Source organism: Pezoporus flaviventris, unplaced genomic scaffold (genome assembly GCF_033815535.1).
Source record: "Pezoporus flaviventris isolate CSIRO_AGI_PZ_B2104156 unplaced genomic scaffold, CSIRO_AGI_Pfla_v1 ptg000021l, whole genome shotgun sequence".
Taxonomy (NCBI): domain Eukaryota; kingdom Metazoa; phylum Chordata; class Aves; order Psittaciformes; family Psittacidae; genus Pezoporus; species Pezoporus flaviventris.
In genome coordinates this window covers 13,193,286-13,209,145 of record NW_026892569.1, presented here as the reverse complement: position 1 = coordinate 13,209,145, position 15,860 = coordinate 13,193,286, and the positions used below count along the sequence as shown (strand labels likewise).

The 15,860-nt window shown below is 57.6% G+C and overlaps 2 protein-coding genes across 4 annotated transcripts; one reads left to right on the top strand and one right to left on the bottom strand.

Annotated features, from left to right (window-relative positions):
- The first annotated feature begins 495 nt into the window (after positions 1-495).
- NDUFAF3 (NADH:ubiquinone oxidoreductase complex assembly factor 3) lies at positions 496-2,923 on the top strand. 2 transcript variants are annotated; one of them, XM_061456176.1, is made up of 5 exons: positions 496-743; positions 1,602-1,794; positions 1,875-1,941; positions 2,229-2,329; positions 2,470-2,923. In XM_061456176.1, exons 1-5 carry the CDS (start codon positions 631-633, stop codon positions 2,599-2,601), a joined length of 606 nt encoding a protein of 201 aa, XP_061312160.1. In that variant the 5' UTR covers positions 496-630; the 3' UTR covers positions 2,602-2,923. The 2 variants fall into 2 exon arrangements, with proteins under 2 accessions (XP_061312160.1, XP_061312161.1); XM_061456177.1 differs by lacking the exon at positions 496-743 and adding an exon at positions 1,278-1,390 and having other exon boundaries at positions 1,875-1,942; positions 2,227-2,329.
- Positions 2,924-3,777: 854 nt separating this feature from the next.
- On the bottom strand, positions 3,778-15,860 carry IMPDH2 (inosine monophosphate dehydrogenase 2). Of its 2 annotated transcripts, XM_061456174.1 has the most exons (15): positions 15,746-15,860; positions 15,601-15,649; positions 15,422-15,523; positions 15,172-15,246; positions 14,576-14,782; positions 12,218-12,305; positions 11,162-11,361; positions 9,936-10,026; positions 9,183-9,278; positions 7,814-7,885; positions 5,567-5,710; positions 4,731-4,875; positions 4,508-4,651; positions 4,164-4,247; positions 3,778-4,037 (listed from the first exon to the last, which is right to left on the bottom strand). In XM_061456174.1, the coding sequence occupies exons 1-15, from the start codon at positions 15,841-15,843 to the stop codon at positions 4,016-4,018; spliced, it is 1,617 nt and encodes a 538-aa protein (XP_061312158.1). In that variant the 5' UTR covers positions 15,844-15,860; the 3' UTR covers positions 3,778-4,015. The 2 variants fall into 2 exon arrangements, with proteins under 2 accessions (XP_061312158.1, XP_061312159.1); XM_061456175.1 differs by lacking the exon at positions 7,814-7,885.

Below are 15,860 nucleotides of genomic sequence, written 5' to 3'. Positions count from 1 at the left end.
ACTGTGGATTAGTCCCTAGGAAGCAAGCTGCTGTATTTAGCCATTAGGGGTATAGGACCACCAGAGATACTGGTGATCCCGGTGTCCCATAGAGGGGTTGGAGTGGGGCGAGCGGCTCTGGCATGGGGCAGCAGGCTGTGGGGCGAGGCAGGGGCGGCAGCGCTGGTAACGAAACCCCAGGGCAGCTGGGCACAGCGGGGACAGCTGCTTTTGGGATTCCGTTGCCCGCGCCAGCGCCACAAACAGACGCATACGGGGGCCACAATCACGGCACCCTGACAGCGGGTCAAGGAGGGGAGAGAAGGCAACTTACCGCCGGGAACCGGAGCTGCACGGCAGCCGCAGCCAGGCCGGTTGTGGCTGTGGGCTGTGCCTCGGGCAGGGTGCCAAGGGGAGGGCGGCACGGCCGAGCCAAAAGGAAACTGCTCGGAACAAAGCTCCGGTGGGGCCGGAGCATCTGGTGCCAGCCCAGCGAACACCCCGACGGGGCCCGGAAACACGAGATGGCCCCGAGGGAGGGCAGCGGCACCTGCGCGGCCCTCGGACACCCGCCACGGGGAAGTGAAACCGTGTGGGGAACCCCGCGGCTCCACGTGGTGCTCACAACCGAAGCGCTGCTGTTGCCCGTCCATGGGGTGTGGGGCTCCCCGATGCCTCCCCACCGCGGAGGCGGGAACGGTCCCATCGCCGACGCCGGGAGCTTCGCGGTGTGCGCCGCGGTGCCGGGGCTCTGGATGGTCCCGGTGGGTGGCGCAAAGTACGGGACAGGGTTCCCAGCCCCGGGGCACCTCCCGGAGCCCGCAGTGCCGCACTGAGCGCGGCACGGAGGAAGCGGGGCCGGCAGCCTCGGAGCTCGGGCTCGGGAGGGAGGGAGTTGTGCCGAGCCCCGGTCCCGCTCCCTCCCGCCGCCCAGGCCCGGCCGCTCCTCGGGGTGTCGGGGTCCCGGCACCAGGAGCCGCGCCGCTCCCCTCTCACCTCCGGTACAGCAGCCCGGCACAGTCCGCGGCCCTCCTGCCGCCGGCAAGCGGGACCCCCCGCTGTGCCCCCTCTACCCGCCCCGCCGCCGCTTTCGGTTTCGCTCCGCCGCCGCCCCCGAGCGCACCACGGGGCGGTCCCGGGGGAGGGCGATGTTGGGGTGTTTGTGTGTCCCTCCCCCGGCCGGAGGGGGTGGCAGCCTCGGGGGGGGGGGGGGGGGGTGGCCCCGGTGCCGCTCCCGCCCCCGGTGCCGCTGTTGCTGTCCCAGCCCAGGCAGCGCGGCCGGCGGCGGCCGGCAGGGGGCGCGCCGAGGGGGCGGGACAGCTCCTCACGGTTCCGGTAGCGTTGCGGCCATGGCGGTGGCGGTGGCGGCGCGGAGGCTGCTGGGCCCCGCGGGGCGGCTGGCGCCGGGCGGGTACGGGTACGGGTACGGGTAAGGAACAGGGACCGGCACCGGGGTCATGGCGGCACCCCCATGGCTGGGTCGCGGCATCGCGGTGGGGCCCCAGCGGCGGTGGACGTGGGGCTGCCGGAGGGTGACTGAGGGGTGACCCTGGGGCGTCTGTGGGGTGCCCTTGGGGCTGGTCGTGGGTCACAAGTACCGGAGCCACCCGCCGTCCCCACAGGGTGCCGCACCGGGCTCACCGCCTCATTCCGTCGGACGACGAGCTCTACCAGCGCACTCGTCTGACGGTGCTGGAGCCGGAGTCCCCCAACATCATGTTCATCGAGGGCTACAGCAGCCGCGGCTTCACCATCAACGGGGACGTGGTGGTGGGACCCTGCGCCGTCCTGCCCCGCACCATCCTCCAGTGGAACGTGAGTGCGCGGGGGTGGCGCCGGGCCTGCGGGTGAGTGCCCCGGGCTCTGCCCCGCTCAGTGCTCGCCGCGTCCCGCAGGTCGGCTCCTACAGGGACATCTCGCACGAGAGCCTGTCGCTGTTCCGGCTGCTGGAGCCCCGTATCGGTACGTGGGGTGGCCGGGGCTGTCACATTCGGACCGGAATGGCTTCTGAGCTGTGCCCTCGGGGCCAGGACAGCGCTGCCCAAGCCCACCCGCAGGGCCCTGACCGTGCTTTGGGTGATGGAGCTGCGCTTTCAAAGCCTTCTTCTCCGCAGCAGCGGCAGGAGGCACGCAGCGAAACGAGCTTCCCCCTCGTTTGTACTCTGGGGGAGTTGTTGGTCCCTGTGGGAATGGCAGGTCCGAGGCAGCCTGAGTGCAGCCCATTGCCTGTGGTCGTGTCCTGTTTGCAGAGATCCTGGTGCTGGGCACAGGAGACAGGGTGGAGCGGCTCCATGCCGCCATGCTGAAGCAGATGCGGGAGTGCGGGATAGCCGTGGAGGTGCAGGACACGGTAAGGAGGGTGCATGCGGAGCACTCCAGCGAGGGGGAGAGTGGTGGCCATGGGGACAAGGCAGGAGGCTGTGCACCTTGTGTGGAAGGGCTTTGTTTCCTGCCCGAGGGCTGCAGCTTTGCTCCCTTTTGATTTCACAGCCAAATGCCTGTGCAACCTTCAACTTCCTCACGAGTGAGAAGCGCATGGTGGCTGCGGGGCTCATCCCTCCGCGTGCCACCTGCACAGGCACATCAGGCACTGCCTACGCAGTTCTGCCCTCGCCTGCCTGAAGCCCCTGAGCACCACTGGAGAAACACAATGGAGCTGTCGGAGCTGCTGGCTGGAGGTGGCCATATACACGAGGGTGTTGTGGAGTGCATGGACTTGGCTCTGCCCTAAATCCCAGTTTTTTTGCCTTCCTTGCCCAGCCTGGAACATGGCACGAGGTATGAGCATTGCTGGCAGCAGAGCACCCAGAGTCCTGCTGTGCCTGGTGCCTTGGCATTGAGAACCCACTGCCCCAGGGCAGAGTGGAGGTGCTGGGGCGAGCTGCAAGCTCTGGGGCACATCTGGGGCTCCACAAGGAAAATACACGTTAATTGGGTGCACAAAGCAATTGTGTGGTGGTTCATGCACTGTGGGTTGGCTGCCTGGGCAGTGTGTGGCAACCAGGGCATGGCCACCACTGGTCACACACAGCCACCTCTGCAGGAAGGGGAATGGCTGCAGCCTCCAGCCCCAGATCAGGCCACGGCATGGCTTTGCCTGATGAGTGAGGTGTGCTAGTGAATGTCTGACAGGATTATGTTATAATTGAAGGCTCTGGTTTTAGCAAGTGTGAATCTAATTTGACATCACTGTGCTGAAGAGTGATTGCTTTTAAGAGACACAAAACACTGATCATGAATAGGCGTTCTTCAGTTGGAGTGATGTTTTGCATGTGTTTATATGCAACACACATATATGGGGGGGTGTTTCCTAAATAATATTGCTAGTAATAATAATAATTACTATTATTAGGATGTGGGGACAGTATGGAATGTTTAGGGGGAAGAAATAAAGGGAGGGAGAAAGGTGGATTGGTGAGGACCAAGCATTTGAAAATACAGGTCTAAGGGCCTGGTGCATGTTAAGTGGCTGCAGCACATGTGGAGATGTGAGCACGTGCATTCACAAGCACTGATGTGCCCATCACCGCAGCAGCTGCAGAGGGCACAGGGGCTGCAGCAACCTGTTGCTGCCAGCCCTGTAAAACCCATTTGCTCTCTTGCCCAACAGCCACTTGTGTTCTGCTCTCAGGAAGGGTTTTTTAAACACCCTGCACTGCATTATCCACTGAGCACCATCCCATCCTCAATCCCCCCTCACAGACACTGTCCCTTCTGGGGGCTCCTGAGAGGATGCAGGAAGCGAAGAAGAGCACCAAGGGAGGAGGGGGCAGCACAGAAGGGAGAGGGGCTCGGGGCTGACACCCACTGCACAGCTTTTTCTCTTTTATTGTAAAACACGGCCAACTCGTGCAGGGCTCCAGGCCCAACCCGGGGTCACAGCTCCCGGGGAGGGGACAGGCCCTCCGGGGTGGATGAAGCAGCCAAAGGGACGTGGGGAGCTCCCGGCACCCGCAGAGCGCTGGTGCTGCTGCAGCAGGAGCAGCTCCCTTGTGGGGGGCGCAGGGCTGAGTGGCTCAATGATGGGTACAGACCTTCAGAACAGGCGCTTCTCATACCTGCGAGGGGAGCAGCAAAGCAGAGTCCTTTCACTGACCCACCTCACCCAGGGCAAGGACAGAGCACAACTGGGAACAGCTCCTGGCCTGAACGCCCATGGAAGAGCCTGTGGCAGAAGCACTTACGAGTGGAGGCCGTGCACCCCTCCTTCCACCTGCGCAGACGTCGTCCTCTTCTCAAACTTCAGCTCTCCCGAGTACATCATGGCTCTGAGGGGGAAGGACACTGATCATATGGCAGCCAGAGCCCAGGGAACACAGTGCCCTGGCACACGTTCAGCTGGAGCAGCTACGATGAGGGACACTGGTTCTTCCAGTTGTGATCTGAATGGTCGTGGCTGTACTAAGAGCCAGGCAGGGTGAAGTAACCCCAACCTTTCCAGCCCAAGAGACCACGCTCCTGCATCCCTGGGGTTGGCAAATCTATGACACCATGACCTAACCAATGCACAGCAAGGGAAAGCACTCACCGGACTTGGGTTAGGCTCTTGGCACCAATATCCTGGCAGGAATGCTGGATCCCAGCAATCAGGTATGGAATGAATTTGTGGATAGAGCCCTTGTCCTGCACTGCACCGGAGACCCCCTGGGCCACTTTGATTTTGTCTGTCTCACTGGATGGGAGCACAAATCAACAAGTCAATGGAAAAGCCCCAAAAGCTCTATCTGCTGCCCCAAAGCACCATCTCTTACCTGAAATACCGGTTCTGGCTGCCCAGGTTCTTGTCCATGGCATCTAGCGAGCCCATGCCACGGTATTTCTTCAGCCTAATTCCATCTGAGAAGAAGTACTCGCCTGGGGCCTCCGTGGTGGCAGCCAGGAGGGAGCCCATCATCACTGGCACAAGAAAGCACCAAGAACAGGGTGTCAGCAGCAGGAAGGCTGTAACCACAAAACCCCTGGGTCTCTCGGCACAGGACCCTGATAGACCCCTTATGCCCTGAGCCACCTGCAGGTGGCTCATGCCCAGAATCCTGTGCCGTATGGAGACTTGTCCTAGGAGACTCCCAGCAATGTGCATGGGATCATAGAGTAGAATCCTACAACAGTTTGTGCTGGAAAGAGCCTTAAAGCTCATCCAGTCCCAACCCCCTGCCACAGGCAGGGACACCTTCTACTAGAGCAGCTTGCTCCAACCCCCTGTGTCCAACCTGGTCTTGAACACTGCCAGGGATGGGGCAGCCACAGCTTCTCTGGGCACCCTGTGCCAGTCCCTCAGCACCCTCACAGGGAAGAGCTTCTGCCTAAGAGCTCATCTCAGTCTCCCCTCTGCCAGGTTAAAGCCATTCCCCTTTGTCCTGTCCCTACAGGCCCTTGTCCCAAGCCCCTCTCCAGGTTTCCTTTAGGCACTGGAGCTGCTCTAAGGTCTCCCCTTCAGGAGCCTTCTCTTCTCCAGGCTGAACCAGCCCAGCTCTCTCAGCCTGGCTCCAGGGCAGATCCAGCCCTTGCAGCATCTCCGTGGCCTCGCTCCAACAGCTCCATGTCCCTCTTACACAGCCATGGCCCCCGTGCCCAGTGCTCTGCTCACCTGTGGAGGCACCGAGCGCCAGAGCCTTTGCGATGTGCCCGACCGTCTGGATCCCGCCGTCCGCGATCACAGGGACACCGAACCTCCGGGCGTATTCGGACACCTTGTACACCGCAGTGGCCTGGGGACGGCCGCACGCCAGCACTGCGGGCAGAAGAGAGCAGGGACAGGGTCAGCTCTCACACACCACCATGTCCCCTCCCCAGCAGGCCCTTCAGGCTCCCAGCACACGCATGCTCCAGCACTCGGGAACGCACAAATCCCTGGATGCTCCTTCCTTAGGCCGAGTTGCAGGAGACGTGGATGCCCAGGAGGTGCCTGCTGGGACATCCTCATGGCCCCTTCACTCCAAAACACAGCAGGTGATGTTGGGACTGGGGTCTTTGACCTAATGCCTGGGATCAGCCAAGAGTCCCAGCTTATCCTGGTGCACGGCAGACGTGTGGGAAGCTTGCGAAGGAAACGGAGCAGACTCCAAAAGCCCCTCTCCAGAGCATCCCTGGCCCATGTCCCACCACTCACTCCCTCCAAGCAGTGCCAGATCCCATCTCCGTATACCCAGCACTGTATGAAGTGCTTCTTGCATGGCAAGTCAGCTGGTTGGGAGAGAGCTGGTATGTATATATATGTATAGATATATATATATATAGACATCTGCACACACACACAAACACACATGCAGCAGTGGGAAAGGAAATGGGCAGGATGATTCCATAGCTTAGAGGAAATAATTTATGTTCCTGCCCTGCGGTGTAGCAGGATCCTGTCAGGTTTAGCTGCCCCATAGGAAGGGAGTTAATAGCTGTGGATTTACCTGCTTTTCCCAGTCAGCACCAGTTAGAGGCTTCCCGTTACACAAGGGAAAACCAGCACAGGAAACGTGTTTGTCAGCCACAGGCATGCAACAACGCTGAGAGGAGCTTCTCTCCGGGTGACTTCCCTTCCCCGCAGTTAACTGGAAGCCTTTTCTCTGGTCATGGTTAGTCCAGTACAGCAGGTAAGGTTATGGCCATGCAGGATCAGTGAGCTCTAGGAGTGGTTTAGCCTGCCTGGCACCACAATGCCCTGGCACAGGCTTGCCAAGGCTGGAGTCTGTGGTTGCTCTGTTCCTAGTGCTCAGCAGCAGCTGCTGAGAGAGGGCAGCCAGAGTCCAGAGCATGAGAAAACTGAGTTTAATGGACCAAAACTCAGCCTTAAGCTAAGGCTCAGCCAGGCAGGGAGAGTCTGCCAGGGGCAATGGGGATGCTCTGAGCCTTAAAGAGATGGTCTCGCTCGGTACCGCACTGCTAAAGCTGCAAAATGCTGCAGGGGAAGAGCTCTGTGGAGAGAAGCACTTGGATTTGGAGCATACGGAGTCCAGGGTCTATGGGACTGTGCCACAAAGAGTGCAGGGCCTGCAGAACCTCACAGGAGCAACCATGGAGACCAGCCCTTTAAGGAACAGCTTGGCTCAGGGCTGCTGGGAGCACTGCACCGTTCCCAGCACCCAGCACCACAGCTGGAGCACAGGCTTCCAAAGCAGGGTTCAGAGCACACACACGCTGGGAGAGGGCTTGTCCTCCTTAATGTGTCTGCAAAGGGTGCCCTACAGGATCATCTGCTAGAGAGAACCTTCTGGGATCTTCAACAGAAACCTCCCTCCCTTTGAGGTGCATCAGAACAAGGCGTAAAGGGCAGAACCCAGGGCTTGGGTAGCATCAGAGAGGTACAGAGCAGACAATGCTGCACCCTGTGCTGGGCAGGAGGAGAGCTCTTTCTCTCCACACGCCTGCTAGAGAGAGATGGGGTTCTGGTACACAACTGCTATGGTACCAACCACAGTTCAGTCCCTCTGTAACCCTAGGGGACAAGCTTCAAGTGAAGCTGAGCCAGTAACTGGGGCCAGTTCTCGAGCAGGATCAAGGACTGCTCAGGGATCACCTCCCAGCACTGGATCAGCAGGGCCATGCCCAGCCAAAGATCCAGAAGGTGCAGTCAGAAAGCCCCTTCATGCTCCTATCTTTATTTTGGAGTGGAGGGTGGACAGGCCTGAGTGGCCTCAGCTTTGACATATCAGACCCTGCTTTAGGAATTCAGAAAGGCTTCTCAGCTTCCATGTCAGATTCAAGACCAGTATCCAAAGCCACAAAACCCCAAGTGCATCTACAGCTAAATTATTCTCAAACAAGCAGTAGGGCCATGTGCAGCCAAATCAGGGTCCTGCTTCAAGACATGTAATTAGGGTTGGGAACAGGGCAAGTGACTTACTATAGGTGCCCGTGACAGTAGAAGGGCATTTGGGGCTGTGGGACTTTAGGTCTGGAGGGATCTTTGGAGCAGCTAAACAAAAACAAACACATATTTTAGAGACAGAAGAACAGCAGCAGAACAAAGGACCCCAGCAGTGATCTGCTACTGGCAGAGCACACGGTGTGGGACAGAGCTGACCCTGCAAACCCTTCCTAGCCCGAGCAAAGCCAGAGGCCACATCCTGCACAGCACATGCTCACCCTGCCCCAGCAGCCGTCCAGTGACCCCTAACCCAAAAGCCAGAGTTCTTGCCCTAAAAGGGACAAAAACCTGAGAAGCTGCAAGAGAGAGCTTTGCAATTGTGTCTCCTGTGAAGCATCACATTCTACCTGTGTCCTGTTCGTACTCCAAACCAGCACCCAGCCCCACCTCCATGGCAGCCAGGAGAGGTACTCTCTGGGAAGGTTCTCCTTGCTGCACAATGGAACAAGCCTCAGCGGGTCCCCTGCCTCAGAGCCAGAGTGGGACATGTGTGTCCTGGTCCTGCTCTGGCTAGAACCTCCACAACCTCCCTAGAGAGGTCACCCAAGACAAGACACACCCCCCCCCCCCCCCCCCAGCCAGCATCCCATGGCAGGCAAAGCAGGAGCACAGGTCCAGGGCTGCTCCACATGGAATTGGCAGAGCTAAAGCAGTGCCCTCAGCCATCAGCTTCCCTCTTCCTGCCTCCCATGGCAAAGGAGCAGAGCAGAGAGGGGCTCTTCATGGGCTTAGAGCCTTGCACCTCCTCTCTACACCTCACCTGCTAGGTTCAAAACACAAGGACTGAGCCTGTCCTCAAGGCAGCCTTTCTCCAGGCCCTCAGGACATCCCTCTCTGCCTTTAGCCAAGGGTGACACAGCCCCTGCCCCACAAAAGCTCCAGATAACTGCAGACAACAGCCTGAAATCCCACCTTGGCCTGGAAATGGCAGAAAGGCATCAAGCCCAGCAGACTCAAGCATCACACACACTTCTACCAGAGGGGAAGGGAGCACAGACAGCCCAGTGCACCTCACCCATGGGCACTAGGATCCAGTAAAGCCCCTCTCCCTGCAGAGCTGCCCAGCAGCCCCGTCCCACACCGAGCCACGGCGTGGGCAAAGCCACACATGCCACAGCTGTTCTGCTCAGCCTCAGTCAGTACCGGGAAATGCCTTAGCTGCTGCTGCCACCCCAAAGGTTTGACCTGAGTGTTGGGAAATCCTGGATGAAGAGGGTGAAAGAGCTTGCTGCTGGATACTACCCTTGCAAAGGGTTAAATTCATCCCAGCTCTGCTGCTTTTCAGCAGGGAATCCCTATTGAACAGAAGCCTTCAGCTATGTAGGAGACAGCTGATCTCTCTCACCTTCCTGCGTGATGCAGATGGAGCCACTGCCCATCCCAACTCTCAGGGCATCAACCCCTGCGTCGATGAGGTTCTTGGCCTGAGCAGCAGTCACAACTGTGGGGAGCAGAAACTGGTTTGAAGAGAGACAAGCAGATCTGCACATTGTGACACTGCTCTGCCCTGTGGTTGCAAACACCCCCTGCCCAGGGCACCTGCCTGTGTCAGAGCCAGGCCAGGGTGTCCTCTGCTACCAGGCCTGTATGTGAAAGCAGAATGAGTTTCTGTCCCCAGCTGTCCTTTTAGGCTACTCTGCAACACGCTTACACCCAAAGGCTGAGGCAGCAGAGGTCACTTCATGGTGCCAAGCACCCTTTGGGCCGCACCAGGCAGGGAGAGCGGTGCAAAGGCTAACAGCAGCACCAGTAACACACCAGGCAGGGCAGGACAAGGACAGAACACTGCTGTCAAGAGGCAGGGAAAATTTCCATTAGTTTTCCACATTCATTATTATCCAAAATCTTAAATGGGTGTGTAAAAGCGGATGTGTAACAGCTCCAGAGGACTGCACACACTGCTGTGTGGCATGTTTGCAGCTGTGGCAGCATCAAGGTACTGCCCTGTGCCTGCAGTGTTTGTGCTCTGTTCCACAAGGCAGAGGAAACCATTTTGACAGGCATTTACCAAGACAACTGTTTCACCCCCATCCCTGCAGCTCCCTGTAGGGCTAAGAAACAAATGATATTTAAAGACAAGTCTTGAGCACATGCCTACCGTTTCCTCCAATAACTTGCAGGTTGGGGTATTTCTCCTTAATGTATTTTATCATATTGATCTGGAAGATGGAGTTCCCCTGAGAGGAATCCTGCAACAGAAAGAAAACTCATTTCAACCAGAATTTTTGCAGAAGATTGCAAATACAGCTTGGGAAGAGCCTCAGATCCTCACTCTGCTTATCCAGGTCTCTGTAAGCTGGCTATGTTGGCAAAAAGATTCCCAAATCGAGCACAGAACCAGGGGAGAAACTGCTGCCAAGACAATAATGCACCTTCCCTGTGCAGGGCAGTTTCTCATAAAGACTTCAGTAATATCATTCATGTTTAAACCCTGTGGCTTGTACAGGACTCAAGAAGCAGCACATCTGCTTCGGCTAAGAACCGTCTGGCTCCACGACCAGGACACCACCAGCCCTGTCACAAACTGCAGGTGAAGTGAATGTTCCTTGTGGAATCCAGAAGGGCTCACAGGGAGCTGCTGACATACCAGATGTGGACCATGGAGCACTCAGGCCTCTGATCTCCATGACCCTGACAACTCACTGAGCGTGTTAAAACACGTAGAGCTGTTCAGCCATGCCCTCAGAGCAAGCCAACAATCAATGGGAAACAATGTGCAAATACAGGCAGTGATGCTGTGCCTGAAAGCTTTACAGGCCAGGAGGGGAGAGCAGCAGAGCAGCTCTGGGCTGACTGCCCCTGAACATCAGGGGTAAAGAAAATAACACGGTAACAAACAGCAAATTGCTGCAGGGAAACTGTAAGAAGCCAAATATTCAGAACTAGTTGGGAACATGAGAGATGATGGTGACAGACTGCAAGAAGCTTCGTAGAAGTTCAAGGCCAGGTCGGACGGGGCTTGAAGCAAGCTGCTCTAGTGGAAGATGTCCCTGCCCGTAGCAGGCGGTTGGAACTGGATGAGCTTTAAGGTCCCTTCCACCCCAGATTCAGGGCTTTGAAGCACCTCACATACTGCCTCAAGGTCAGGTAAGTTCCCAGGCATGAGGAATCCCTCTTACCTGAGGACTCCAACCTGAACAAGACTGAAAGGGTCACAAACTGCCATATTCTAACACATAATTACATATTCTAACTGTAATCAAGACAGCAAGAGCCATGCTGCTGCCCCACGGCCAGAAAGATCCATTCAACCTGGATCCTCAGCCCACAAAGACAGCCCCCACCCACCCACCCCAGGCCGATGTGACACCCCAGGGTGCTCACCAGCACTACAGCATCCACGCCAGCCTGCACCAGGAGGTCCAGCCGATACTTGTCATCTTCGTGTGTCCCGATAGCAGCACCACAGAGCAGCTGCTTCTTGGAGTCCTTCGAAGCCAGGGGGTAATCCCGGTTCTTCTTAAGATCGGTGCGGGCAATGATAGCCACCAGCTCGTCATCTTCATTAACAATTGGCAGCTTGCCTTGAATCAAACACAGAGCATCACTGCAGCACACACACATCAGCCCTGCGGCACACCAGGAGCACCAGCAGCAACTGGTACAAGGTGGGGACTCAGAGGTGTGTGTGTGGGTTAGCCAGTCTTGCCTGGCCACGGATGGCAGCAACCCTGGGTCAGGTAATAGAGCAAGGGGCTTGCAGGACTGGAGGATTCAGTGTTACTGACCACAGAAAAGGTGCACCTTTTATAACAATTAGACCCATGACACTGTTGGAAGTCAAACTGCTAAACCCTAACAGAGCTGCCAAATTGTGCAGGCCAGGACAGAAGATGGAAGGTGTATGGCTGGACAAGCAGGTGCTCTGTAGCTCCGGGGTTGCCAGGTATGCCCTCAGCTTCAAACAGAGCGGAGATGAACGCATGTGGCCTCTGTACCCTGGCACTGTCCTCATCCACTGTCCTCTCCTCGTGCTGGAACACAGCCCTCCTGTGTTCCACCCACGCACAGACACGTGTCCAAATCACCTGCTGCTTCCCCCAGCCCAGCACTTCCACAGCTCTCCCTGGATCAGACAGGGACTCTTCATCAGGGACTGCAGCAACAGGACATGGGGTGATGAGTTTAAACTGAAACAGGGGAAGCTCAGGTTGGATATAATGAAGCTCTTCCCTGTGAGGGTGGTGAGGCGCTGGCACAGGGTGCCCAGGAGTGGTAAATGCTCCATGCCTGGCAGTGTTCAAGGCCAGGCTGGACAGAGCAACACGGCCTAGGGTGAAGCGCCACTGCCCACAGCAGGGGGTTGGAACTGGATGATCTTAACATTCTCTCCAACCCAACCCATTCCATGATTCTCTGATCACAGGCATCCTCAGGTACCTTTTTTACTCCTCTGCAGAATTTCATTCGCTTCTTTCAGCATCACACCAGCCGGGGCCACCACCAGATCCTCCCGCTTCGTCATGATCTGGTGGGAGGGAGAAGAGAAAAAGTCACAAGAACTCCTTCGCTCTGCTCCAAGAATACCAACCCCCCTGTGCCCACGTGAAACACTGCCATGTGCCAGTGCTCTGCAGACAAAGGAGCCCACAGCACAGCAACACGCCTCCAGGAACACAGAGGAACAGCCTCCAACATGCAAGCAGCCCCCGAGCCCATCAGTGCAGTGAAGAGAGGAGATGGCAGAGGGCCTCAGCAAACCGAGGCAAGCACTGAGCAGCAAGGAACAACTCTCAGATGACCCCTGTCTGGGAGGTCACCCAAAGAGCCCTCCCTTTTAATAGAGCACAGGCAAATAAGGGATGGAGACACCGCCACAGTCCCGTGCTCTGGCAGAAATGCTACCCCCAAGCTTGTTTTCAGGCAGCTATCCCCAGAGCACAGGGGCTGGAAGGGCCCTGCCCAGAATAACCCATTGCTGCTGCTGGCAAGGTCAGCGGGGCAGGAGTCACTTCAGTCCAAACAAACACGCTCACCCTGACAAACAGGCACCAAAACACAGCAAGGGGCAACAGAGCTGGAACACTGGGACAGCTGATGTGACAGGGGAATGAATGGCTTTAACCTGCCAGAGGGGAGACTGAGATGAGCCCTTAGGCAGAAGCTCTTCCCTGTGAGGGTGCTGAGGCACTGGCACAGGGTGCCCAGAGAAGCTGTGGCTGCCCCATCCCTGGCAGTGTTCAAGGCCAGGTTGGACACAGGGGCTTGGAGCAAGCTGCTCTAGTGGAAGAGGTCCCTGCCCGTGGCAGGGGTTGGAGCTGGAGGAGCTTTAAGGTCCCTTCAACACAAACCAGCCTGGGATTCTATGAAAAAAGCTTTCAGTACAAACACTGAAGAGCAGCCCAGTGAGGAACACAAATCCCCATCCTTGGAGACAGTGACACAGCCCCAGGACATGCCTCAAGCAGGAGGCTTGACAAGAGATGTGGAGGTCCCTTCCCACCCATACTGTCTGTTCTGCCATCACAAAGCTCACATGGGATGTTCTCATCAAAGGTTACTCAAGAAGGCCAAGCAAGGCTAAAAGGGAACACTAACCCTCAAGGATGGTCGGTAAGTTGCACACAACAAAGAAAATGGGGAACATTTCAGTTATTTATACCGTTAGATCAGACATTTTGCAGCAGGACAGAGGTTCACCCTGCCTGTACCCACCCAAACCCTGCCTGTGACAGAACCCACAGCTCAGGAAAAGCCTGAAGAATCACAGACACATCCCAAGACACTCCCTAAGCCAGTGGGGTCCATAAGTTTTCCCAGCAACAGGAAACCTGTGATTAACTGAATGGCAATGAATGGCTCAGCAGGATGAGTGCTGGGCAGCGAGTGTGGAGAGCTCTAGATCATTCATTTTCTTGGCTTTGTCTGGTGACAGCAGCAAGCTTCCAACTGTGCAGGGCTGAATGATCCACGTAAAGGATGAGAGGAGATTCTTCTCCTGCTCCTCTGAATGGGCCAGCATGGCTTCAAAGGGCCATGTGCACTTTTGTAACCTACTCCTGGTTTAAGATTCTTGTTACAGGTATTTATAGGTGATTTCAAACTGAAGAGGGATGAGCATGTGATAGCAGGTTTGGTCAGCAAGAGCTAAAAACAGCTGTGAGTCAAGAGCAAAGCCTGGGCAAGAGGCACTGGGGATGTAACCTGACAGTGCTGCAGAGCTACGGTTACAGGGCTCGTAACCTGAGTCGTGTGACAGGAATCAGCATCCCAGAGATCACTCTCCTGTACGAGGGGGGTTTGATGGAGTAGCATTATAAAGGCTAAACTGCCAGCCTCCAGGTTCAAGGGGCTATTTTAAAGAGCAACATGAATATGAGGCATATAGGTCAGTCCAGTAAAGAGCAGCGCTTGGAGTGTAGCTGGGCACAACACAGCTGCTACAGCCTTAGCCAGCACCAACACACCACATGGGATCACAGCAGCAGCCAGGAACACCAGGAATTACTTAGAGAACTGGGGAGAGCACCAGCTGTAGAGAGGAAGCTTCTACAACACTGAAACATAACCCCACAGCAGGAGTCATGCGGGTGCCAACTGCATGGCCACGCTCCTGCATCTGCACTGCAGGAGCCGCAAGGAGGGCGACAATGGGATGCTCTCCATTGGAATGAGATGCTCTCCCTTGGAAACAGTTAAAAGACAGACCTGCAGAGCTGACATGGAGCTGGCTCGCATGCCCTTGCCCTCCTCCTTATCACACCCCACACCATCAGGTGCTCATAGGTCCCCTCTCACCTCGCCCAGAGGCAAGTCGTGCTCTGACTCTTTCAGGAAATCGATGTCTCGAGATGAGATGATCCCAACCAGCTTCCCCCCCATCTTCCCGTTGTCCGTGATGGGAATCCCACAGAATCCGTGCCGAGCCTTTGCTTCAAACACGTCCCGCACTCGGTCGTTGGGGCTCAGCACCACGGGGTCTGTGATGAAGCCTTGCTCGTATTTCTGAAAAGCAGCAGATGCAGCAGCCAGGCTGAGCAGCACCCCGGGGCCAAGGAGAAGCAGAGGGCTGCAACCACCCAGGATGGCTGCCAAACCAGCACCAAGGCTCTCACAAGTAGCGTTTGATGCCCAAGAGTTCCCTCCTTCCTGGAAGGATGGGGAATATTCCCACACCAGGATGCCTGGCAGCACCCAGATCCCTGGCTGGGCACGGACAGCACCTAGCACACAACCACAGAGGCCTGTGCAGGCAACCACGGCATCACCACGCTCCGAAACACCAACATCTGGCACTCTCCAAGCACCTCCTCTCACAGCTCCTCCTGTATCCCCAAACCCAGGTCTCACCTCACCCTGCGAGCAGGGTTTGGAGCTGCCATGTGGCCACTCACCTTCACCTTGCGCACCTCGTTGGCCTGGAACTCGGGGGTGCAGTTGTGGTGGATGAACCCGATTCCCCCGGTGAGCTGGAACACAAACCGGGCTGTGAACCGCTGCGGAACCCACCCAGGCCCTCACCGGGGGGCCCAGTGCGAGGAAACGGGGGGTGAGAACTGACCCGCGTGTGCTTCAGGCCGCGTTCCGACGCCCCCCCCCCCCCGCCCCGGTTAACGGCGGCAGGCCGCGCCGGGCCGCACTCACCGCCATGGCGATGGCCATCCCGGCCTCGGTGACCGTGTCCATCGGGGACGACACCAGCGGCGTTTTCAGCGTGATCCGCTTGGTCAGCGCCGAGGTCAGGTCCTGGCGGGGAGGCGGCAGGCGGGTCAGCACCGAGCCCCGCGCCCGCCCCGACCCGCTGCCCCGCCGCGGCCACTCACCACCTGGTCCGCCGTGAAGTCGATGTACCCCGGGAGGATGAGGAAATCACTGCGGGAGAGCGAGAAAACAACGGTGAGCCGCGCCAGCGACCGCACCGGGCCCCCAACCCCGCGGCCCGGCCCCGGCGTTGGCGGCGCCCCTCACTTGTAGGTGAGCCCATCGCCGCAGCTGAAGAGCTGCTGCGCCGTCAGCCCGTCGTCGGGCACGTAGCCGGTGCCGCCGCTGATGAGGTAGTCCGCCATGCTGGGCCCCCCCCCCC

Coding starts and splice junctions, on each gene's coding strand:
- IMPDH2 (XM_061456174.1), bottom strand. CDS start 15,843: ATGGCGGACTACCTCATCAGCGGCGGCACCGGCTACGTGCCCGACGAC. Junction 15,650..15,745: donor GGCGATGGGCTCACCTACAA/GTGAGGGGCGCC, acceptor GCTCTCCCGCAG/TGATTTCCTCATCCTCCCGG. Junction 4,248..4,507: donor AAGAGCCTAACCCAAGTCCG/GTGAGTGCTTTC, acceptor CTTCCCCCTCAG/AGCCATGATGTACTCGGGAG.
- NDUFAF3 (XM_061456176.1), top strand. CDS start 631: ATGGGGTGTGGGGCTCCCCGATGCCTCCCCACCGCGGAGGCGGGAACG. Junction 744..1,601: donor CGGGGCTCTGGATGGTCCCG/GTGGGTGGCGCA, acceptor CCGTCCCCACAG/GGTGCCGCACCGGGCTCACC. Junction 2,330..2,469: donor CCGTGGAGGTGCAGGACACG/GTAAGGAGGGTG, acceptor TTGATTTCACAG/CCAAATGCCTGTGCAACCTT.